A 22747-nucleotide genomic window follows, 5' to 3' on the forward strand; every position below is an offset into this window, starting at 1 on the left:
CTACGCCCGTGTCGAACCGATAATAGACCCTCAGCTCCCTCGGGAACAAGCCGGCTTTCGCCACGGAAGATCAACCGTAGACCAGGTCACTCTGATGACCCAAGACATCGAGGACAGCTTCTCGGCAAAAAAGAAGGCTGGCGCCGTGTTTGTCGATCTCACGGCTGCCTACGACACTGTATGGCACAGCGGCCTTACCTGCAAACTACTCCGTCTCCTTCCTGACAGGCACATGGTCCATATGATTATGGAACTTGTGCAAAACCGCAGCTTTACCCTTTCCACCGGTAGCGGCCGACGAAGTAGACTACGTCGACTCAGGAACGGCGTCCCACAGGGCTCTGTCCTGGCTCCCCTCCTCTTTAACACTTACATCTATGACCTGCCTGACACCATCTTCAGGAAGTATGCTCACGCAGACGATCTGGCTCTCCTGCATCCAGCCGGAGATTGGCAGTCAATGGAGAGGAACCTAAGCCAGGACATGTCAACTATATCAACATATCTCCAGAAATGGAAGCTACAGCTCAGCAAGGCAAAGACAGTGTCGGCGGCCTTCCATCTAAACAACAAGGAAGCAAAACGTGAGATAAACATTACCACCGATGACGAACACCTCCCCTACTGCGCCGAACCCACCTACCTCGGCGTTACCCTGGACAGGTCACTCACGTACCGACGACACCTGGAGTCACTGCGCAAAAAACTATCTGCGCGCGTTGCACTTTTGAGGCGGCTGGCGGGTTCCGGCTAGGGAGCTGATGCGAAAACCCTTCGCACAACTACTTTGGCCCTCGTCCATTCTACCGCTGAGTACTGCGCACCAGTGTGGTGCCGCAGCTCTCACACCCGCCACATTGACACCGCCATCAATGACGCACTACGCACTGTGACTGGATGTCTGCGTCCCACTCCAACGGACTACCTTCCCATCCTTGCAGGCATCCAACCTGCTGAGCTTCGCTGTAAAGGAGCCATGATTTCCCTTGCTCGTCGTGCACTGGACCCCGACCACCTCCTCCACAGTACACTCCAGCGCCTAACCTTACCTGGAGGACAGCAGCGACTGAAATCAAGACGCCCATTTGTGCCCGCCGCACGACAGCTTCTGAACAACGTTGAAGATCTTGGAATAAGTGCGGCACACTGGACGAACTACACATGGAGTGGCAAAACAACACCTCCCGACTCCGTGATTTCCTACCCGACGTCGATCCCCACCCTCCGGGAATGTCCCTCGCAAGACTTGCGTGGGTCCGGCTTAACCGCCTACGAACCTGCGTCGGTCGCTTTCGTTCAGACATGTGCAGATGGGGCCTGGCTCCCTCACCGGGATGCGAGTGTAGCGCCACAGACCAGACAGTAGATCATGTCGTCCATGACTGCCCAATCCATCAACCACCACATGGAACGCTTGGACTGAAGGCTCTGGATGACGAGACTGTCGAGTGGCTGATGACATCATGCCCAAACATATAGTCCGGAAGAACAGCTCATACGACGAAAAAGATCTGATGAAACGTTGCACTGTCCATAATAATCGAACAAATGTCCTATGCCCGGATTACCTCTTGCCACCACGCAGTGCCAAGGGGTATCGTCGTCTTGCTGGACGGCCTTGACATGAGCGGGTAGCTTATTCTATACAGCACCCGATACAAACAGACCTTTCACCACAGAAGCCAGGTAGACATAAATGTATTCTGTATTGCGACAAAATCACCAAGCATAGTTTGAATATTTTCAGCACGTGGCGCCCACAGCAGCTGCACTTGAACAACTTGATTGAGCAGAAGATAAAATCGACTCCTGCATCCGAACACAATCGCCATTGTTATTAGAAATGATGTGGCAGGCTTGATTGAAATGAAGAGCAACAAAATATCTTTGATAAAGTGTCATCTTAAAAATAAAAGTAGCAGTAAGCTGCTTACCCAGAGGGAACCCGATATGTGGGTGGGACAACGTGTCTCACCTCAAAGATTAACTACATGATAGTCTACATGATTTGGCAACAAAAGATGCAAGAAGCTTCTTAGATTCAGAAACATTCACAAAACTTTGCACTACCAATAGAAGTAGAAATAAATCGAGAAGACAAAGACATACCGACACGTACCTGACTACCTGGTGTAACTTATTAGGCTTGCACACAAAAAGAAAACCATCTTCAAGAAAATATACAAACAGTTTAACATACAGGAATTACAAAGCACAAAATATAAAAAATGTAAAAGTGAAAATTGAACTAGATAGTGTAAATGTTCCTTTGATAAAATGCCACAGCGCAACGACTGGTGATAGCACATGACGTCATAAATAATAATCCATAACTGCATTGTGTGATTAGTGTTTTCATGTAATTTCACCGCTTGTGGTTGCAAATGAACAAAATTAAGATTTTATGTAAAAGCGAATGTGGTGAATCATTAATTTACATTAAAATATTTTATCTCCAAAAAAGGAATTGAAGGAATTCTTTTAACTCTTTCCAATTGTTCATTCAAGAGATGACAAATGCAACCAAAATCACCGCTAGGGGCAGCAACAACGCTTGTCATATCCACACCAGGTCGAACCGGCTCTTCTCAACTTTCTTTTGTTCCTGACTCAATCTGAGTGAAAATAACAAAGTTAGAAAATGTGAACAACCAAATTTAAATGAAATCCTGCAATCAGCTTCATAGCTGCCTTGAAAAGAATTCTTAAATGTCGGAACCAGGGTTGCCAGTTAAACTCGGAAAAATCAGATTTAGTTGGAGTTTGTTAATTCGATATTTGAAAAAGAGAAAAATTATTTGAATCAATATAAGCTAACTTAGTAAATGTGGAAAATACAATCAGTGATGACAAGAGAATTTAGATTGAAATTGATTGATCAAACACATCCTGTAATCAACCTCCAAAACTGATACAGAAAACTTGACATGTAAGCTAGCTATGACATCAGCAGAAAATCAACAAAATCAAATTTGCAAAACAAAATTTGAAATGCGGAATTCGAGCTTGTAATTATTTTGTTGAAATTGAAATTTAGATTAAGTCGCTTGGCTAACAATAGATTTCTATCAATTTTCTCCATTATTCATCATCATCATCATCATTTTCAGCCTGTGAGAGCCCACTGTAGAGCGTAAGCCTTCCCCTTTTCATGCCACTTTACATGATTATGTGCTAGTTGGTACCAATTGGTTGTATTGCATTGTTTGTCAATGTAGTCCCTCCATCTCACTTTTGGTTTTCCTTTTTTTTTTTTTTTGGTTTCTCCATTATTGAGAAATCATAACTATTAAGAAATGAAAAGCTCGTTGAAACCACTCATGAATCCCTTGAAAGGGGCGTAACATTACGGCAAACCCTAGAAGTCCCTTATTGTATGCAAACGTCACACTTAACGTTACGTAGGAGGGTGTGAAAAATAGGAGGGTGAACCAAAATTGTATTATGGTTCGTAGGATATTTGGAAAACCTGGACAGATGTTTATCATGCCAAACCATTTGGACTGGAATCAACTGTCTCACTGTTTGAATAAAACAGGAGGCTACGTTTTATATTACAAGGCCATGAACTTATATAAAAGTGAATTGTGAACAAAAAGAAATTTTCCAGCCGAAATTTGACTGGTCGACAATTTCCACTCACTGGCTTTGCAGTTTGGCGACTTGTTTTGCCAATGTTTCCGTTTCACTTTGCAACTTTTCAATCGCTTTGTTCTTTTTTTCTTCCATAACTGTTTTTGACTGAAAAAAATAATAATCGTGAAGCCGACACTCTTGAAACGAACTAACAAGAACATGGATAGCCTACATGGTTCCAAACCGTGCCTTCCAAATAAAGTGGAATGAGTTAGCAAGTATTTGTTTCAGCATCAAACCAAGACAAATTTCTACGCATTTGTTTTCAGTGTCAGTCCTTTTGTAAAATTGTTTTAGATTTAGGTCTACAAACGTTGAGTCGATGTAAAAACGAGTTATTTGCTGACTGGGCCATTGCGACCGTCGGCGCCCTTTTTACCACAATGGACAGAGCTGAAGTTGGTGCCATTTTCACGACCGGCCATAAAGTTTGACAGATCAATTAGTCATTATTACGGCATAAAATAAAGATGACGCTATCACACGTCAGTTGCTGACCGCTGCTGCAGCAATGGCCCATTTATGAGGTTAGGGTGAAACCAAATAAGATACAAAGATTTATATTTCTAGAAGCGTTTCTACCTCACCTGCAGCTTATTGTAGATGTCAGTATTGATCACTTTAACGTTATCTAGCTGCTGTCGTAACGTCACTAGACCTCCTTGCTTGTCACAGATATCCTTCTCCAGCATCTTCATGGCAACTTCCAACTCTTCCTTCAGAACCATCTGAAGCTCCAGCTCCTTCTCCATATCCTGGAATAGTACGTCACAATCACTCACTGTGACGGGATCGACTTCACAATTAGGCCATAGTGTCAGGTCACCATCCCTTATGACCAGGGCTTTGGAGCCAGAGCCCCGGAGCCGTGCATTTTCAACGGAGCTGGAGCCGGAGCTCTACGTGATATTCAAGTGGAGCTGGAGCCAGTTGTTTAGAAAATAGCTCCGATTCCGATGTATTTCATAAGATGCCACTACCGTTAGCTGAATTCACATAATTTAACTGCAACCCTTCACAAAGTTAAGAAATTATTTGCGTAATCAGACGTCTAGTTGGCGAATATGCTTTGAAATTCAGTTCCGCATGACTTTTTGATGAAAGTACCTTAAATTTCTCAAAGTTGTGCAATTTTTTAGCAACAGTTGACTGCAGGCAAAAATTAAACTGATATGTCGTCATTATTTTAATGAAAGCACTTTTCGGAGTCTGAAGCTAGAGCTGGAGCAGTGATAACAATAAGCTCCGGAGCAGGAGCTGGAGCTAATTTATGATAAAAGAGAGCTCCGGAGCTGGAGCAGCTTACATCTAAGCCTGCTCCAAAGCGCTGCTTATGACAGAAACCAAAGTTTGACTTGATATCAAACCCATGCAGTTTAATCATTGGTCATTATAACTCAGCAGTGCGGAACTAAGATGATGCAAGGTAGCTTCTCTTGATGACGTTAACCAGACTTAAAACAATTGATAAACCAATTTACCCGTTGTGACGTCATCACCTGTCGCATGCTGACTTCATGCTCGAGTTGTTTCTGTATGCGCATGTGCATTTCGTCGAGGTCTGATCTTGACTGGCGCAATGTCTCGCGCTCAGCGTCGAGATCTTTCTCTCTGTCCTAGTGGAAACCAATCAATCAGATATCCGCATCATGATTACGTACAAAGACAATGCTACAATTATGATGGAAGAATTTGTCTACGCATTGATAAGCCGAGAGCGGCAATGGTTCAAGTCTGGCCTTGTGCAGCTGGACAATGGACGTAGGGCAGCTCTCCATTCAGTGGCACCTAGTGGATGAAATAATTCACCAGTAACAACACTTTAACAACAATCGGAAACTTCACTCTTGCCAATCTCAATAACCGGGACTGCGTCAATGGTTCAAAGCCTCTACGAAACTGTCAGGAATAAATCTTCAAAGAAGCTTTCCCAGTCCGAGGATGAACATTTTTTAAACAAATTCATTTAATGAACGCAATAGTAACGTGAAGGTGGAAGAATCCAGTACTTCCTTCTTTTGAAGAGACAACATCCACCTACCTCCAGTGTCCTCTGATGGGATGCTGTGATGTCAATCTTCTCGCTGACCGCGCGGTCCTTCTCGTTCCTCATCTCCTCCAGCTGCAACGTCACGATCTCCAGCTCATTAGCCAAGCTCTTATTGGTTGATTCAAGAAGCTCCGCCTTCTTATGAAGTTCACTTGAGGTCGTTTCCAAATGTCTGAAAAGAGAGTATACGGTAAAAACAAATAATAAGCAATAAAGTGAAAGAAGCTTGAGTGGGATTCGAACACAGCACCAAAACAATATTTAGTCACTCAGCCAACCTATTGCGTTCTTCCAGGTAGTTTTTCTGATTGACAACTTTATGCATCACTGACTCCTCTGTGACATCATCGTTCTCACACTGGTTCATGCCACCTCGTCCATCTTTCATGTACAAGCTGTAGTCAATCACAGTGACCTGGAATATACAATCAATTCACATTTTACAAATTCACAGCCGCTAGATGGCAGCGTAGTGTTATAAACTCTCAGCTCAAATCACTGGTGGTGGAATGGTTTGTTGAGGAGGAGCAATCTTCCTGGAGTCAGCACTACCTCACTATAGAACAGCGAGCATTGTGTTTAGCTAGCCATATCGGTGTAGCCTCTACACTAGCCATCAAGACTTTGGTGATCGATAAAGCATTGGTTCAATTCTTTATATCCGCACTATATGCAAGGACCTTGTGTTTACATCGGCAAAGCATCACAGTAAACATAACATATGGGAAAGTATTGCTCAGACTAAACTGCAAACTAAGATGAAAATCAACAAATATCAAAAACTAATGACTTACACTGACATCTTAAAATACACTTACATCTTAGAATGACTTACACTGCAAGTCATTCTAAGATGTAAACGTGATCCGAAAACGTTGAAGTGACGCTAACAAATCCCTCGTCATGAAACATGCTTCCAACACCACCTCACACAAAACCACTCCACTCTCACCTGGTTGTCAAGATCATGACCTTTCATGCACAAGTTTGCATCGATGCAGTTAAGGCCCACTAGGTGTCCTACTAACACCACCGCCTCTTCGTTCATGACAAGGGCCCCCTCCTCATACCACTCCCTGGCGATAGAAATATTTCATTAAGAATAAAAACCTGTCAATCACTTGTGGCCGATTGTAAATGGTTCAGATGAACCTAGGTTCGTCTCCAGTGCCGGTTATAACATTTTTTTTATTTGAAATGTATCACGCGATACACTGCATCACAATACGTTCCCAATAAACGCAGTGGTTCTTTTGAATTGATGGGGATTGATTGATCGGTGATTGGCCAAATGTTAATGAGTTTGAAACATGTAAAAAATGCGATGGCCTTGTTTGGCAACAGCTACCGAGATTTATGATAAATTCAGATAAAATAGTACATTGATATAAGAAGAAACCAATTCAAAAGAATTTTCTACAAGGAGATACTTGTTTACTTGTGCAGATACAGTTTCATTATTTTCTTTTCTATTACTTTGTACTGTAGAGAGCACGCTCTTTTTCGCTAAAAGCCAAAAAAATTTGCGGCTCTTGCCGTCACGTTACCTCCAGGGATTCATAGTATAGGGATCGCCAACTCGGCTGGAAATCCGACAATCGGAGTGTAAAAGTGTTGCCAGATATTTTTTATATTTTTAGAAAAAATATTAGTTTGGCATTTTTAAAGATTAGTGGTCGCCCAAAGCTTGTCCGTTTAAAACTAACCTGACGTTTAAAGTTGCACAAGATTGAGTTAAAGTAGTTTGTAGTTGTGTTACTTTGCAATAAGAATGTGCTGAATTTATGTGCAAAACTTAAATAAAACTTGCAGGTTTAAAAAAAGTTATACTAACCAGTTAAGAATAAAAAAAAATGAGAAACTTAAAAATACACCTCAGGAATAAAGAGCTTCATGTTTTAAGTGTTGAAGCCGGTAATTATTTTTCAAGTAATATGTTTTATGTACAAGAGAGGTTAAATTTGCCAAAAATATGATAGTTTGATTTGTGAAGAATAAAATTACTTTAGATTAGTTTTAAAATATTTATTTACGGGCAAGTTTTGGGCAACTACTACTTTACAAAATGCCAAAATAATATTTTTTTCTAAAAATATAAAATCTATCTGGCAACACTTTTACACTCCGATTGTCGGATTTCTAGCCGAGTTGGCGATCCCTATAGTATGAATCCCTGGTTACCTCACCTGAGTATTTCTTTGTTCCCGATAAAGAGTTTGAAATAATCGGAAAGCTTCTTCTGCATGAGTGCGAGCCTCAACCAGGCCCTTCCCTTTCCCAGGTGGGTTCTGTCGGAGGAAATGACGTCAATTGATAAAACTAAAGGCCAATTGAACAAACGAAATATCCTGTTCACATCAAACCAACTCGATTTGCATCAACACAGCGCCTGTAAAGATATGATCGGTGCTGTGCTTCGTATGAGAAAGATCTTGGACTGCAGGATAAGTTGTGAAACACCATGTTAGGATGTTATGCTTCATCGCTGAGTTACTGCAAGACCTGGTATCTAATTGTAACACAAACATGAGGTAGTCAGCAGTATGTTTTTTAATACCACATTGTTCTCTGGGACTCAGTATGGAGATCATACAAGATAGAGGGTTGCGGATCATCATTCCTTCGGACTACAGAATGCACTAATTAATTAATTAAATACACTAAAGAATCACTAATTCACCAACTTGTTCAGCCAATCACATACTGATGCCTTCCTATTGGTCGCATTTTGACGCAACAAGCAGCAACTCCACACTCGTACCTGATACCTGGGAGGCTTCTTACACTGTTTGTGATGTCACAAGCGCTCGGTGACAGCTTTTCTACTGCTTCTAGCGGTGGCCAAAAGTACTTGTTTTGTGTGAAGAAGTTCTTCGGTGCTGTAACAAGAAGCAACGTTTTGATCATAAGGGGAGACACATCTTCAACTCGATTCCTGAGACACCGTTTGAAACCTGGATCCTGATTACAGGATTTCCCAGATTTAAGCATTCTTTTAACTTCTCGTTTTCAGGTTTCTATTCCATTAAATTTATGGATCTCTAACTTTTCTATTTTTTTCCCTTAAATGTGGCTAAATTTCAGTGATGTGTGATGAGCACACAGTGATGTGTGATAAACGTTCAATGCAATCCAGTAGCCTACTTGCTTACAAATGAATATATTGAATCTCTTCATGTTACTTTGTTTTACATGTCAGTGGTAAGTTTCGTAAAACTCTTCAAAATATACGAACAAGAGTTCCCGATATTGCCGACATGGTAATCATTATCTACAAAGAAGAATTCGAACATCATTTGAAGCAAAATGACACCCTTCAACACAGGATTGATTTTCCGGGGGGAAACAATTTTTTTCGTTTTTACTTAAAATTTTGCAAATCTAGAATCAGCCAATGTAGAACCTCGCACTCACTTTTCAATCCATGCCTCAAGATGTACTCGATGATGACGAAGAACTGCTGCAAGGGCTCATGGTCACTGTCCATGGTGTGCCCTGCGGATAGGGAGGTCTCTATGAGGCCCTTGATGCACAGTTTGACCATACCTGAAATAAACCGATACAACACCATGGTGATGGGCCGTAATCCGACGGCAAGAACTTTAGTTAAAGTTAACATAAGCTAAGTCAATTGTATAAGTTATGTAAGCAAGTCTGGATCGACAGTAGGCTACAGAACTGTGCTTTTGTCAGATGAGCCACCTCGGTCGGGCACAGATGAGCAGCAGTTGTTCACCTACCCAGCAAGTTCTTTCGTTCCACCTTCATTTCCTTGCTACTCTTCACATCTCCATTTCTGATGGCTTCTTCTACTTCCACCCCAGCAGGTTCATCTGCTTGGGATAGACGTTTTTAAAACTAAGTGGTTAGCACTAATTGAATAGCACGGTTATTATTAACATGGTTAAATCCTAAACAACCATTATAGCACGTCTTTAAACCCTTCAACAATTTAAAGATTTACTGCCTTATCCCGATCATCGCAGTGTTCATCGTATATTGTTTATTGTGACAACTACTTTCTTGCTAGTTCCATAAATTCAATAAATAACTAACATATTTTCCACACACTTGATACAGTCACTTTTCATTTTGTTGACACCTCTGCCTGATATTTCACTTCTTCAGCGTGTTGATTACGTAGTAGAAGGAATTTAATAAAAGTTTTTCACCTTTGATGGTGCTGGCAATGAGAACACCAGAGGGCGCACTGTCGTCGCATATTTCCTTTAGACATAACCAGTCCCCCTCCACCGTGACGTGGAAGTTGCAAAGATAAAGAGTCTCCATCGCCTTCAGTGTCTCACTGTTGGTGTCGCTGTAACGACAAGATGCGTCACAACCGTCGGTCAGACTGCTCACTGGGGACAGGGGTTGAACGTAGGCGTCATCCAGGCCACCACAATCCCCCCAAAACAGGGGCGGACTGGAAGGAAACACGGAAGACAATGGAGGATAATCCGTCCGCTCTTCCAGATAATCAATATCACTGACCAGAGAGTTTCGTGGTGTGGCCGGAGTGTTAGTTGACCAACGGGATGAAGAGCCACATCGTAGAGGATAAAGATCATCTTCTTCTTCCATATCGTCTCCAACATCACCAAATGCATCCTCACTCAAGAACGAAGCCCTCTCTCGCTTAGTTGGCTCAGCACAGAGCATGTCTTGCCGGTTACTTCTGATAATAGCTTTTACTTCATTCCTTTTCTTGACAGGTTTACTTACTTTTATTTCCGGAACAGTTTCACTGTGACCAAGTCCTTGAGTTTTGTTCTGGAATCCATACTTCCTTGAGAACCGTTTCATGTACTTGTCAAAAAAATATCCTCCACTGCTTCGAGAATTCGACTTCCTCTTCCTCGAATCCCTCATTGGGACAGGAATGGGGGAAGAGTTGGTTTTATTGGGTTTTGTTTCGTTTCCACACATGATGTTGCAGCTTGTGGATCTTGGAATGGATATGGGATCCGAGATGGCAGCATCTGATTTGTCACTTTCGCTGTTAGAACTTCGTTTGGACTTCTGTGTCCTGGAGCTACTTGTTTGCTGAGAACTGGGGATCACACCACAGAATGGGAGTCGCCATCCCTCGCAGTTCTCTTCAATCGCGCTCATGGATCTTGGAATGAAGTTCTCACGAGACGATGAAGACATCGCTGGGATGTTGTTAAGAGACCGTGACACGTCTCTGGAATGCTTCTTAACTGACTCCTTCTGGAAGCTAGACTCATGACTGTCGGCTAGATAAGGATGATGCTTGCTAGAAGGCGCATGTCGCTTCATCAAAGGCATAACTTATCAAAACGTACGAATAAAAAACTAAAAAGCAACTTGAAAACAAAAACAAAAACGCAACTGCCTAGAATAAAATGTCACGGAATGAGCACAACGAACAACTGTTGTGAAGCAACTACCAATGCAACATATGAGCGCTCGCGATGAAACGAAACTGCTGTCAAGCGAAATCAATAGCACCCTGCTTCTGTGCTGCTGCAGATCAATAACTCTCGAAGTTATTGAATTATTTATGATGCAACAATGACGGTCTGAAGCATAAATTTTGCGTTATTCCATTCTATCGATCTCATTCTTAAACATCATGTTGCTATGGTTACGCAAAGGACGTGGTGATTTGCCGCTAAGCATTGTAGTATAAACAATTCACTCTTGATAACGCACCATGACCGATCTTCACATCAAATGTTTATTTATACAATTTTTGAAAATATCAGCTAAAGCTATATGGGCTGTTGTTAATTTTTTATTTATTTTTTGAAACATTTTCTTTTATTTTTCTTTCTGTCTTAAATTTTTCCGAAGTTGTTGCAACCGTGCCAAATCCTTTCAACTTCGGTCACAAGCACGTTTTAACGGTAGCGTTTCGTCGCTTCTACCTTTTTCTCTAAGTTTGCTGTGTTGAAAGGTGTTGTTTTTGCTGTGATGGTCACAGCTGAACTGAACTGATACTTTTGAAACAAAAATAATTTCTCAAACAATAACCCATAATAGCCTATATATACAATAATTAGCCTATTGCTGATATTTCATAATCTTGAATACAAATAGACAAACTTTTAAAAGACAAATATTTTAATAAAACTGAACTTTTCAACAAATATTAAGTAATAGCGTTTTTTGTTCTTGAAATTAGGAAAGTCTTGTTACATAAATTATTCATAAATATTTTGATTTAAAATCTGCAGCAGACTTCGCATTAGGCCTACATTAAAAAATCCTCAGAATTGTATGAAATACATCCGAAAATTTATTTTCCTTTGTAAGATGAAATCATTTAAATGTAGGCTATAGAATAATCAGAAAAGTGAAGGAAATTTGCTTTAACTTTGAAAAATTTTCAAAAGCATTCGACTGATAGAAGCTGAACCATCAGATGACAGCTTGTGAGCAATGAACGATTACCGCGCATTGTATCGGGATGGGTCAACAACTTTCCTTTCTTTTGTTTGATAAAGTATGGTCAGCACTAGGCTCTGCTCTATCTTCAAGCCACCTAACGGAGTGGAAGGTCTGCGTGTCATGAATGATGAAACCAAAGACTGGCTGCTCTCTATTAGCCTTCCAGTGATAGTCCGAGAACATCGTGAATCTGGGGTGGTAAAGGGATAGACCCTCGGCCCCAGAGGCTCACACGACGACGACGAGCACTAGGCTATTACAATCTCAAAATTTAGCAATTAACTTATTCACATGTAAAATTATTCAAATAGAATTCAACGTTTTATTTGAATAAAGTTGGATCTGGTGATTATTTTGGCAAGGCACTAGGATATTAAATTTAAATGAAAAGTTTTGACATTTTTCTGCCAGCGATTTTTTTCTGGCTCTAAGATTGACAAAAAAAGGGCACAACTTTCGTTTGACACATAACTTGCAAGTGGACAGCAAGACTGGCTTCCTTTTTCGCATGTACTTAAACTCTTCTACTCGAAACACAAGCATTAAAATAAAACTACAAAAACATTAACTTATCCTAACTCACCCAATAAACGAGCCATGAAGGATAGAAGTAGGCTAAACGGCTCAGAAATTTGAAATAAAACTTTGAATTTAAAACACATGGAAATTGTATCATCTGAGTTAGAATAGTCTGAACATCTGAACATCTTCAGTTACTTTCTTCACCATGAAGAGGAACATATTCTTCTTCTTCCACAGTCTTGTGATGATAAACCAGGTTGGTGAAAAGTTAGGAATCACTAATTTGGAGAAACAAACCTAACTGTGAACAAAGTAGACATTACAACATGTTTGATGTTCCTCGTTGTTACTAAAACATTGCATTGATATTCACACATAGATCAAAGCAATACTGATCTTTGGACTTAGGCAACTTCATTTATTCGGCACCACATTCACAGGAGGAAGAGGAAGAGGCCATTCCCCATTGGTGTATGGTTGAGTGGAAAAGCCCGATGTCCGCACGAAGACGGTTGAGGCGTACCCGCATGCCTGTCTTTGTAGTGTCAGGCCGATGGGGCGTGTGTCGGCGTCAGGTATGAACGAATGGCGTCTGGTGGTACTTGACTTCCATTCAGAATTCCATTTATAGTCCGCCCAAGTAGCGGCAGAGATGCCTTGTTTATCAGATTTGTTGATCAGAATTCCGTTGACAGGGGTGCAGTGCATGTTTGAAGGAGCAGAAACTTTGGATTTATGACGGTTGTTTGGCTCCAATGCTCTTTGGCAGAGTAGCATTTTCATGACAAAGCTCATTGAGTTGGATACCAGCTTTCTTTTGTACTTTACTTAAAGCGTTTACTTATTTCAATGATGCAATGTACATTTATCATTTTCGTTCATTAATTATAATCATTACCCGTACTGTGTCATTTAATGCTTATCTGTTATCATATTGTACAATAAAATAAACCAATCAATCAAATACCAGCAAGAATAGACAGATTGTGGGACCTATTCAACAAATTTTGATTTATTTGCCTGGAAGCTATATTTTTCATCCGAATTTCCCGAAACTTGTTCCGAGCACAAATAACATTAACGTTTACGCTCTGTGAAAAGATTAAAAAGTTTTAATAACTTCTAACACATTTTTGCTCCAATTAAAAAAATTTCCGAATTGTTGAATAGGTCCCACCCCCAGGGGACCAATTCAGCATCAATCCGACCAAAACATCTGATTATTGTTTTTCATCTTTAATAAAGAAAATGCAAAAAGAAAAGTATTTTTACACGCACATGAATAAGTTATAACCTCAGGGGCGTCTCCAGTGTGGTGGGCGAACCCCATGCCGAAAATTTGTCAATAAAGAAAAAGGTCCACTCCATTTAATCGAAGTTTGGCCCCTCCGATCCTGATAAGCTGGCGACGCCACTGGGAAACCATGTGACAAGTTAATGTCTATGGCACCAACGGTTTTTGCAGGTTAAACCACACAATCGGTCCCTTCAGATGAGAACTTGAAAATTCAACAGTCTGTTTACTGTTGAATTGGTCCCTGAGTCGAGTGTTGAATAGGTCCCACAACCAGCCATTTTTACATTTTATTTAAAAACGTTCTACTTGTGATAATGTCAAATATGAAACTATGCAACTGCCTACACTAACTGCCAAGCAATATTAACCAACATCAAAGCTTGGTCAGTGTGCTGTCTAAGACTATTAATCAAAGATTAACTGCACCCTTCGAAAATTACTTTTTACGTTCAAAATCGAAAACTTCGTTTTTCTCTTTAACTGCGTGCCTGATCGTAAATAAAACCCACAATGCATCATCTTTATTAAATTAAAATTTGGAAAAATCAAAATCAAAAGAATTTTTTTGCAGGGGTCTAAATACGGCACTGTTGAATAGGTCCCACATCTCCCCTACAATGGCGTTAGACGGAGGCAATTCGGTCACAGTACGCAGGGCGCTGTTTAATGAGCACAGCGGCACCAAACCGGTCTCAACTGAAATGAGACTAGGGTAAATATTTTGTTGAAACATAATTTTCTTGAAGCATACAGCTATTTTAATTTACATTCATCAAATGCAGGCATTTGCGCAACAATCTAACCTCTTAGTGTAACTTATTAAGAATCGATTTTGCATCAGATAATAATAGCATCTTCTGCTAGAACATGTAAAAACGTAAAAAAAAAATAGAAAAAAAAGTAAAACAAACAAATAAATTAAATTCTGATGTTGACAAGTATAAAAATTCTATTCTCGGTTACATATACTTGTTAAACCAAAAGCTGCAAGACAAAGTCTTAACCTGATATTCAGCTGCCACGATTTCCGAACAATGTACAGAATTATAAACACAAACCTAACTGAATACCTTGAAAGAATATTATCAACTACAGAAAACAATGACTTCAGAACTATGTAACTCTTTCAGGATGAAGTTACAACAGAAGATTTTCATTCAGTTGGTGAACAGCTGTTCAATCCACAGCCCATGGCTCCCTAAACATCTCCAGGTGTCCATGCTCAACCTCAATTTGATTCTGACAATAGTTCTATGATTGACAACAACATTTCAGTGGAAATCTAGTGTCAACTTAGGGGAAGTACTTTTCAGAGTTGCCATTTAGCCAAATTGTGTTTGCTACACTTTGGTTTGCTTTTATTTGCAACAAAACAGTTCACATCAAATTCGATCCGGCCCAAGCAACATTCTTGGCTACCACACGCGTTTGATTAAGTTAATGCAAAGATTTGACATTGTTACAATAGCTCGCATGATCTTGCCGTTTTTCCGTTTACAGTCGGTGGCTTTTAGCAATTTTTTTTCCAAAGCAGAACGTTTACCCAGCTGTACTTTCAAGTTCGTGATGTCGATTCTGAGAAAGCATGACGTCGAATTCATAATTTCGTGCCTTTTAGCCTAGAACTTGCTCGTCCAGTGTCCACTGATATGTCACATAAGACAAACTGTTGGCAACTTTTTATTTGTTTTTTGTTGCAACAAATGGTTGAAGCCAGACTACAGTGGGGCGCAGCGCAACAACTTACAGGATACTCAGAATACACATTATGGCAACCAGCTCGTGTTTTTATTAGGCCTAATTCCCAGTGCAGTAGTTGTGGCAGTAAATTACAGTAGATGGAAATTATGTAGATATTGTAATGAAGATATTAAATTTTGACAAAATAGGACAAAAGAAATATTTTCAAGTCTTCTACTCCAAAGACGCCACAAAATGAAAAACGCAAACTGTGTATTTTGAGCATGATTTTGAGTAAAAAATGCAGACACTGTGGTATCAATTCCGATAGGCTACTGCTGAAACCTTTTAGTATAAAATATGTTCATTAGTATAAGCCGTTGTAGAATGAATTAAGCATTTCTACGCAAATGAGATCATTCCTGAATTGAGGTAAACCGGAAGACATTCCTTCATCCAAGCAAGCTTCAACAAAGGTGAAATTTTCACGAGGAGTGAAGTCTCCTGGGAAGCTTAGTCTGCCCCTCTTTTGTTTACGGTAGAGTTTGCATTGTTACATTTATGTTTGCTGGCTTCTTTTACAAATATTTATTGCTACTGATGTAGGCTACTTTATATTGGCATCTCTCTTCAGGATGTTCAAAATTCTGCTCGGCGAATAGTAAGTTGAAGTTTTCAGCGTTTTGAAAAAGTTGAAAATGTAAAATTGTAACAAATGTCGTTTTTTAAACGTTCAAAACTTGTGGGATTCAATAGTGATCCAAACTGTTGTCTCGACCTTTCGGCAAATAATTATATCCGCAGTTTATTTCATCTGCAGTTTACAAATGATTGAAGAAAAGTTATGTGAAATAACTGCAATTTGCTAGCTGGCTCATAACGGTAACTAAATGTAAAAGCTTTTCACTTGCATTGCACCATAAAAATATAAAACTAAACAAAATAAGAAGGAAATTGGAATAAAGTTTGATTCCAGAATGTCATGGGAATGAAAACGTTCCAGAATCGAAGTTTCGTTTCATGTGTCACGTTTCGGTGGTGGTTTCGCTATCTGTGATGTAATAATCAAAACTGGAACAGCTGTCAAGTTGCGTGGGGAGGGAGCGTGTTCGCTTCTTCAATTTGTTTTCTTTGTGCCGATGTTTTTTGTCGCGGATACGTCGGAATATCCCTCGAACAGTGTCCCGGATGCTATCCGTTCGCGAAGGTTTCCGTCTTAATTTTTCATCATGTGGTTTCAAGAGTGTGTTCTGCAAATATGAAAATAATTAAACGACTAGACAAAAGTTCATAGGAGGTATTTTAATCTTTTATTTTTTCGTTTGATGCATTGAACAAACCTAGCAAAAATAATTTGACTATGGAATGTTTTTATGATTACAAGAATGCAAAATGATAACAAACGGGTTCATTTCATCTGATTGCATAAAATAAATAATAAAATATGTTGAAATATCATGATTTCTTCTCCGCTAGTCCCTAAAGTTCTAAAATTACTTCCAAATTTGTCCACCTACATTGAACACGTTCCCCTTCAGTCCGTCACAATCTTGTTCTAGTTGCTCAGCAAATGTTTATGACGTCAGCAATTTGTTTATGACGTGGCATTGATATTTACCTGTGATTTGTCATTAGCTCCACCTTGCGACGGCTCTTCAGCAGGCTTTCGATGACGTCGGCTTAGTTTCCTGGCTAATTGTCTTTTGAGGGTGTTCAACTTATTTCCTTGTGCTTCTCCAGAGAACTGCACAAAACCAAATAATGAGTAAAAAAATTTCAAAGTTCATAAACTCTCTTCTTAGAAAATAGTGCAGAAAGGAACTAAAACTCTAAAATTTAACTTTGCTTCAAAAGACGTCACACTTACATAATAATTGTCGTGCACGTCACTGGTGCTTCTTTTGACCCACTTTTTTCTTTTTCTTACTCTGACGTCAGCATAGCTTACGGGAAGATACTGAAAGTCAATGTCGTCATCACAGCTGAAGGAAAAATGTAAAATGATATTATTATGAGTTCCAAATACTGATATTCACTGAGAGGCAATTTCAGATTACATGCGTCACTTAAACGCTGTCCTTAAACAGAAACAATCACTTTTTGTTTGTATCTTTTGTCGATTTGAATTGTAACGTCATATTTACCTGTCTAACGTAATATCAGGGTTGCTGTGATGTAATGCGTTCAATCGCTCACGTGACGAGTAGGCAGAGTCAGTCAAGCTTGACCGGTATGACGTGTTGTTGGATGAGCGTCTCGATCTAGTCCTGCAGATGGAGATGGAAGTTTAGTTTTGGGAGATGAAAGCTTAATTTATGTGAAATAGAGCACAATGAGCAAGCATCGAACCCATGAGCTCGTAATCTCTGTAATAAATGCAGATTTTTACTCTTGAAAATAATTCTTATAAAACATTGTTACTCCTCCATCTTAGAAAAACAAAACATACTTTGTAGCAACAAATGTACCAATCTTCTAGTATTCATATTGAATAGACGCAGTAGTCTATTTTGCCATATTGGCCTACATTACTGAAATAGTTTGTTTTAGGTTGTGACTCGTTTGAGTGAAAACTTTTGTTGGTTACCTGTACCAATGCTCTGGCACGACGGTTTTGACATAATCTTCCAGGGAATCCACCACGACCACAGGAGGGCTCTCTGGCCTCAGAATGGGTGTTCGAGGGGTTGTTGGCTCATCACGTAATGGAGTGACGTAATCAGGTGTAAAGACTGTTGCTGATGAAATATGTTCACACACGTCTTTCGATGGTGATTGTGACGTCACACTTTCGTCGTTGTGTATCTTTGTATTGTCTTCGAACGTTGTTTGCAAGACGTCATTTGATGTCATATCCACATCTGTTGCTATAGCAGCCAATTCTGGTTCATCTTTGTCAAAGTCTTCCGAAAAAGTATTCTGGGAGAAAAGTTGTAACATGTGAATTTGCATCCTTAATTGGAACTTTATACAACACACTATAAACTATAAACAAAACACTTTATAAGCACAAACTACAATCGTGGTGATGCACTAACTCTGTTACATCTTAAACAAAAAAGCTATCAAACTCCATCTGACGGTAAAGTAATGTTGCTTTTGCAAAATTTTAATGTTTTTAAACAATATTAATTGTGAGTGGTTTGACATTGCAACCATATCAAGCTTCCCAGCGCTGACAATGTGAACCATGCGAGTTGAAGAAGCTCCATGAATGGGACAAACCTCAGCAAAAGGTAGAGTCAGGTTGCCACTATCTTCACATTCATCCATGCATGAATCGTTGATTGTGCTGGATCTTCGTAGAAAACACTCTGGTGCTTGTGAAGAGTCGACTTCTTCACTGTCATCTTTCGCGCTGTGTGGAAGATTGCAAATGTTAGAAAATAGAAACATATACATATACATACATAGAAACGAACATATCACGATTTGCTTCTGGACAACCAAGCATCTGCCACTACTACGTCACAATAGAATGAAAGTTTTTTAAATTGTTCTGCAATAAAAATTTGATGATGCACAACTCATTCATTTTTCTCGTTAGTAAATGTCGCCATTTGAGTCATTCTTTAAGAAGAAACCAAACAAGCCAATGCTCACAAGGATATTTGCAAAAATTCTTATTCTAAAAAACTAAGATTCTGAACCGCAATCAGAATGACGGTGGCAGTAGTTATATCTTATAGAATATTTTTGAGATGGTGTTAATTTCAGTTATATAAAAACATCAATTTATTGCTTGGTTATACTATAGTTTCATTTGCTGAAGAAAAGATTTTTAAAAACTTATTTTGACCAGTTGACATCAAGTAAAGTTCAACCAACAACATACTTAAATGATTCAATTCCTTGTTCAACCATGTTAGCGTCATCTAGTGGGCGATCTTCTTCATCTTCATCAATACTTGCCAGAGTCGGAGTGAATCTTTGATCGTCATAACTAAGAAAGACATTACGATAAATAACTAAATTATCTGCGTTTATTTCATGTGTTCATTTTTTATAATAACTTAATTTTAAGCCTACTGTCTTAGACCAAATACATTTTGCATAATAGTTTGTGAAGAAAAAAACAATGAAATTCTTGATTTTTCTGCTTGAAACAAATCTAAACTAACATTGATATAATCAAGATGACGATTGTCCGGAAAATCCTTCGCCTCGCTAGTTTTTACTTTCAACCTAAAGTGGAACACTCAGAGCGTGCTTGCTCTATTTGAATATACACTTATAATAATAATGCTTGTTCCCATACAGCCTTGTATCCATCGCAGGTATGAATTTCCCTTCAGCACAAACCAGACAATATCTTTCCTTTCATAACGTACAATAAGAAATATGAAGAACATCAACACATAAGAAACAGAAACAGAAACAAAAGTGTTGCCATTGTGGTTAACAGCACAAACTATTGGAAACGCTCCAACGTACTTGGTTGTGGCCAGTTCATTTTCGTTGCTTGGCAACTGGTCGTTCAGGCACGTGACGAGACGACCGGGTTGTCCAGTCCAAGTGACGGTGTCATGTGATTTTGATAAATCTGAAACAAAAACGTTTCTATCATTTCTGCCGCTCAAATTGGATAAAATACAATATTTTGTGTTGGCACCAATGTACAGTGAAGACAAAAATATCACTTCAAAGTTTTTTCCAAATTGTTTAGCATGCCAGTATTGACTAGGACCAAAATGGTTGAAACGCCTGGATAGTCTAATTAAACTATGAAGAACCCAAAATGTAGATACTAAAATCATGTTCAGCGAACAAACGTTTCGAAAACTATACTGTCTTCAGTTTCAGTGCAATAAATATTCTGTACATTTATAGCACTTAAGAATGAAGACAGTATAGTTTTCGAAAGGAGTTCAGTATCTACACTTTACACTCCACTGTAAACGTTTTTGGACAGATATTGACTTTTTTATTTGCTTTCACTCTCTCAACTCTCGCACCAATCTTTCTATGTAGCTTCGTATAATTATGTAAATCCAGACATAACTTAATGTCCAAACAAAGTCATTGAAATTGTCAAATGAAGAAAATGAAACCAGCTGAATAAAGTAACAAGGAAAGAATCTGCTTAAAATCGTGATTGCCACAACTAACTCATCAATAAACTTGTCAAATTCAATTATCCGTTACAAATGGAGTTCACGCTAGAACAGGCATACTGCAAAAATGTCCTTGCAACATGAAAAATGAGCTGCAATGAAAGAGTTCATAGGTGGTCACCAGCTGCTAGCACCAATATGCTTATTACGTCACAATAGGAGACTGTCAGATTATCAAGAAGTTTCATTAAAACAAGATTGCAGTTTCCTGTTGTGTGATCTTATGAACTTTGCATCACTACCAACCCCAGTAATTCACTTACTTGGCGATCCTTCGATCAGCCTTGTCGACCATTCATCTTCGGAAGCGGATAAACCATTAAATTCTTGGATACTTTGTTTTGAAGATAGAATGTCATACTCTTCCCCGATATCTTCTCTACCAGATGTTCCTTTGGACTCATTTCTGTAGAAAATTAGATAATTAGGTTCATGCTTCTTTTGAAGTTTATAACAACTTTTCCAATTTGTTATAATCAATAAAGGGTTGGTTTCAAACATATCGTGGGTGGATTTTATTGCATCGAGTATGTTAAATAAACATCAATTTGATGGCATTTATACCGTATAATCTTATAATGTATTCATAATTTATAATGTAGGCCTACAACAATCTATATAAACTACAAAGTAAAGTATATTTTATAGCCGATACTGGTATTGTTCTTCATTGACGTCATAGTATTACGTCAAATAAATGGCGAACTGAAGCAGTGCTGCTCGAATGTATTGGGAGTTTTACGTCATCAAAGCCGTTATGAAAATATATTCGTTTGAGTTAAATTTTGCTGATAATTTTAGAAATTCGTGTAAGAAACGAGTTTGCACAACAAAATATTAAGATCTCTGCAAAGTATTTGAGCAAAGTTGTAAGGTTGCTAAATATACTCACAAGAACACTTCCGCTTCTATTAAATTTTTGATATCTTTTAGCTCCGTGCTTTTCTGTATCTCGTTTTCATCATGAGAGGATATTACGCTCTCGATGTATGACACGTCTGATCGTGACGCGTGTTCGCGCACGTTGTCATGGTGATCTTTCTGGATTCTTTTTCTACGATTGTAGAAAGATTGATCTGATAACGGAGCCAGCAGAGGTCGCTGTTTTATTGCCTCGTCATAATCGGAATGTTCAGTATTTTCTTGCTCCCCTGTTAACTCCATGTATTCAAAACTTCCTTTTCGAGCTAATGGCGATTCTTTGCTTTGTCCATTATGACATGGTGATGTTAGAAAGTGCAAAAGCAATTTATGATAAGTTCTATTTTTCTTTGATTTCATTTTTTCTTTCGTTTGTTTATTTCTAATAAGTGACGTCATAAGTTTGTGAATTCCAAATAAAATGAGCTGATTTATTTTCAAAAGAACAGATTGTACAAAAGTATATAAAGCTAATAGTTGATGGTAGACATTTAATATCATGATTCCGCTGGAAAAAATAAAGCCATGGACGTTACTTTGCATTGCAAATTAGATGTATTGTAAATAAGTTGTTTCAAGATTCCTTCATAGAATTATTTTAGTTCATACTTCTCTTTGTCACCGGTTATTTTAAAACATAAGTTTGCATTTCTATAAATAATCTCGTTTATCTGCATTTCCGAGCAAGTATTAATTTCGCACTATCAGGGGTTCTCAATCTCTTTTCTTTCTGTAGCTGCCCCTAAGTTATAAAACAATCATTTACAGTATAACCCCAAGTAAGCTGGCATCAAATAAAGCGCAATATATTGACTAACTTGTTAAAATGATGATGCAAAGGGTGCTAACATATGATTTCAAAGTATAATTATCTCATACAGCAGGATCATGAATGTAACTGGCACTTCATAACATCCTTTATTTCAGCTGCATATGCTGAACTTTGGTGTGAAGGCTGTGCCTGTTTGTTGCAAATAAGTATCTTAATCAAGAAGTACGCTATCATACAGGCACACGCGTAAGCCATGCTGCAGGTTGAGAACCTATCTAAACTGTATAGTGTATAAGTAACTATACAAGTAACGCTAACAATGTGGTTAGAAAGTTGTT

At 39.0% G+C, this 22747-nt stretch overlaps 2 protein-coding genes across 4 annotated transcripts; both read right to left on the reverse strand.

The window, feature by feature from the left end:
* Positions 1-1682: 1682 nt before the first annotated feature.
* Positions 1683-11065, reverse strand: LOC145766439 (protein RUFY3-like). 3 transcript variants are annotated; one of them, XM_082578151.1, is made up of 12 exons: positions 9859-11065; positions 9427-9519; positions 9101-9232; positions 8448-8565; positions 7873-7974; positions 6639-6762; positions 5965-6101; positions 5678-5858; positions 5136-5252; positions 4224-4391; positions 3644-3741; positions 1683-2615 (listed from the first exon to the last, which is right to left on the reverse strand). In XM_082578151.1, exons 1-12 carry the CDS (start codon positions 10976-10978, stop codon positions 2558-2560), a joined length of 2448 nt encoding a protein of 815 aa, XP_082434277.1. In that variant the 5' UTR covers positions 10979-11065; the 3' UTR covers positions 1683-2557. The 3 variants fall into 3 exon arrangements, 2 of the variants coding, with proteins under 2 accessions (XP_082434277.1, XP_082434276.1); XM_082578150.1 differs by having other exon boundaries at positions 5118-5252; XR_014288719.1 differs by lacking the exons at positions 1683-2615; positions 3644-3741 and having other exon boundaries at positions 4266-4391; positions 5136-5247.
* A 4563-nt stretch (positions 11066-15628) lies between these two features.
* LOC145767231 (uncharacterized) lies at positions 15629-22116 on the reverse strand. The gene is made up of 10 exons (XM_082579019.1): positions 21609-22116; positions 20980-21122; positions 20037-20145; positions 19438-19545; positions 18828-18960; positions 18190-18521; positions 17747-17869; positions 17470-17584; positions 17221-17346; positions 15629-16852 (listed from the first exon to the last, which is right to left on the reverse strand). The coding sequence occupies exons 1-10, from the start codon at positions 22034-22036 to the stop codon at positions 16628-16630; spliced, it is 1842 nt and encodes a 613-aa protein (XP_082435145.1). The 5' UTR covers positions 22037-22116; the 3' UTR covers positions 15629-16627.
* Positions 22117-22747: the final 631 nt, after the last annotated feature.

The sequence above is a fragment of the Aplidium turbinatum genome, chromosome 3 (genome assembly GCF_918807975.1).
Source record: "Aplidium turbinatum chromosome 3, kaAplTurb1.1, whole genome shotgun sequence".
In the NCBI taxonomy this organism is placed as follows: domain Eukaryota; kingdom Metazoa; phylum Chordata; class Ascidiacea; order Aplousobranchia; family Polyclinidae; genus Aplidium; species Aplidium turbinatum.

Bases quoted from the DNA above. Each gene is read 5' to 3' on its own strand.
- LOC145766439 (XM_082578150.1), bottom strand. From the start codon at position 10,978: ATGCCTTTGATGAAGCGACATGCGCCTTCTAGCAAGCATCATCCTTAT. The intron at 9,233-9,426 runs GTAGGTGAACAA...GGTTTATTTCAG, and splicing joins GGAACGAAAGAACTTGCTGG to GTATGGTCAAACTGTGCATC. The intron at 5,253-5,677 runs GTAGGTGGATGT...GGTTTCCACTAG, and splicing joins CCCATCAGAGGACACTGGAG to GACAGAGAGAAAGATCTCGA.
- LOC145767231 (XM_082579019.1), bottom strand. From the start codon at position 22,036: ATGACGTCACTTATTAGAAATAAACAAACGAAAGAAAAAATGAAATCA. The intron at 18,522-18,827 runs GTTTGTCCCATT...CTTTTCTCCCAG, and splicing joins TGACTCTACCTTTTGCTGAG to AATACTTTTTCGGAAGACTT. The intron at 17,347-17,469 runs GTAAGTGTGACG...GGTTTTGTGCAG, and splicing joins ACGTGCACGACAATTATTAT to TTCTCTGGAGAAGCACAAGG.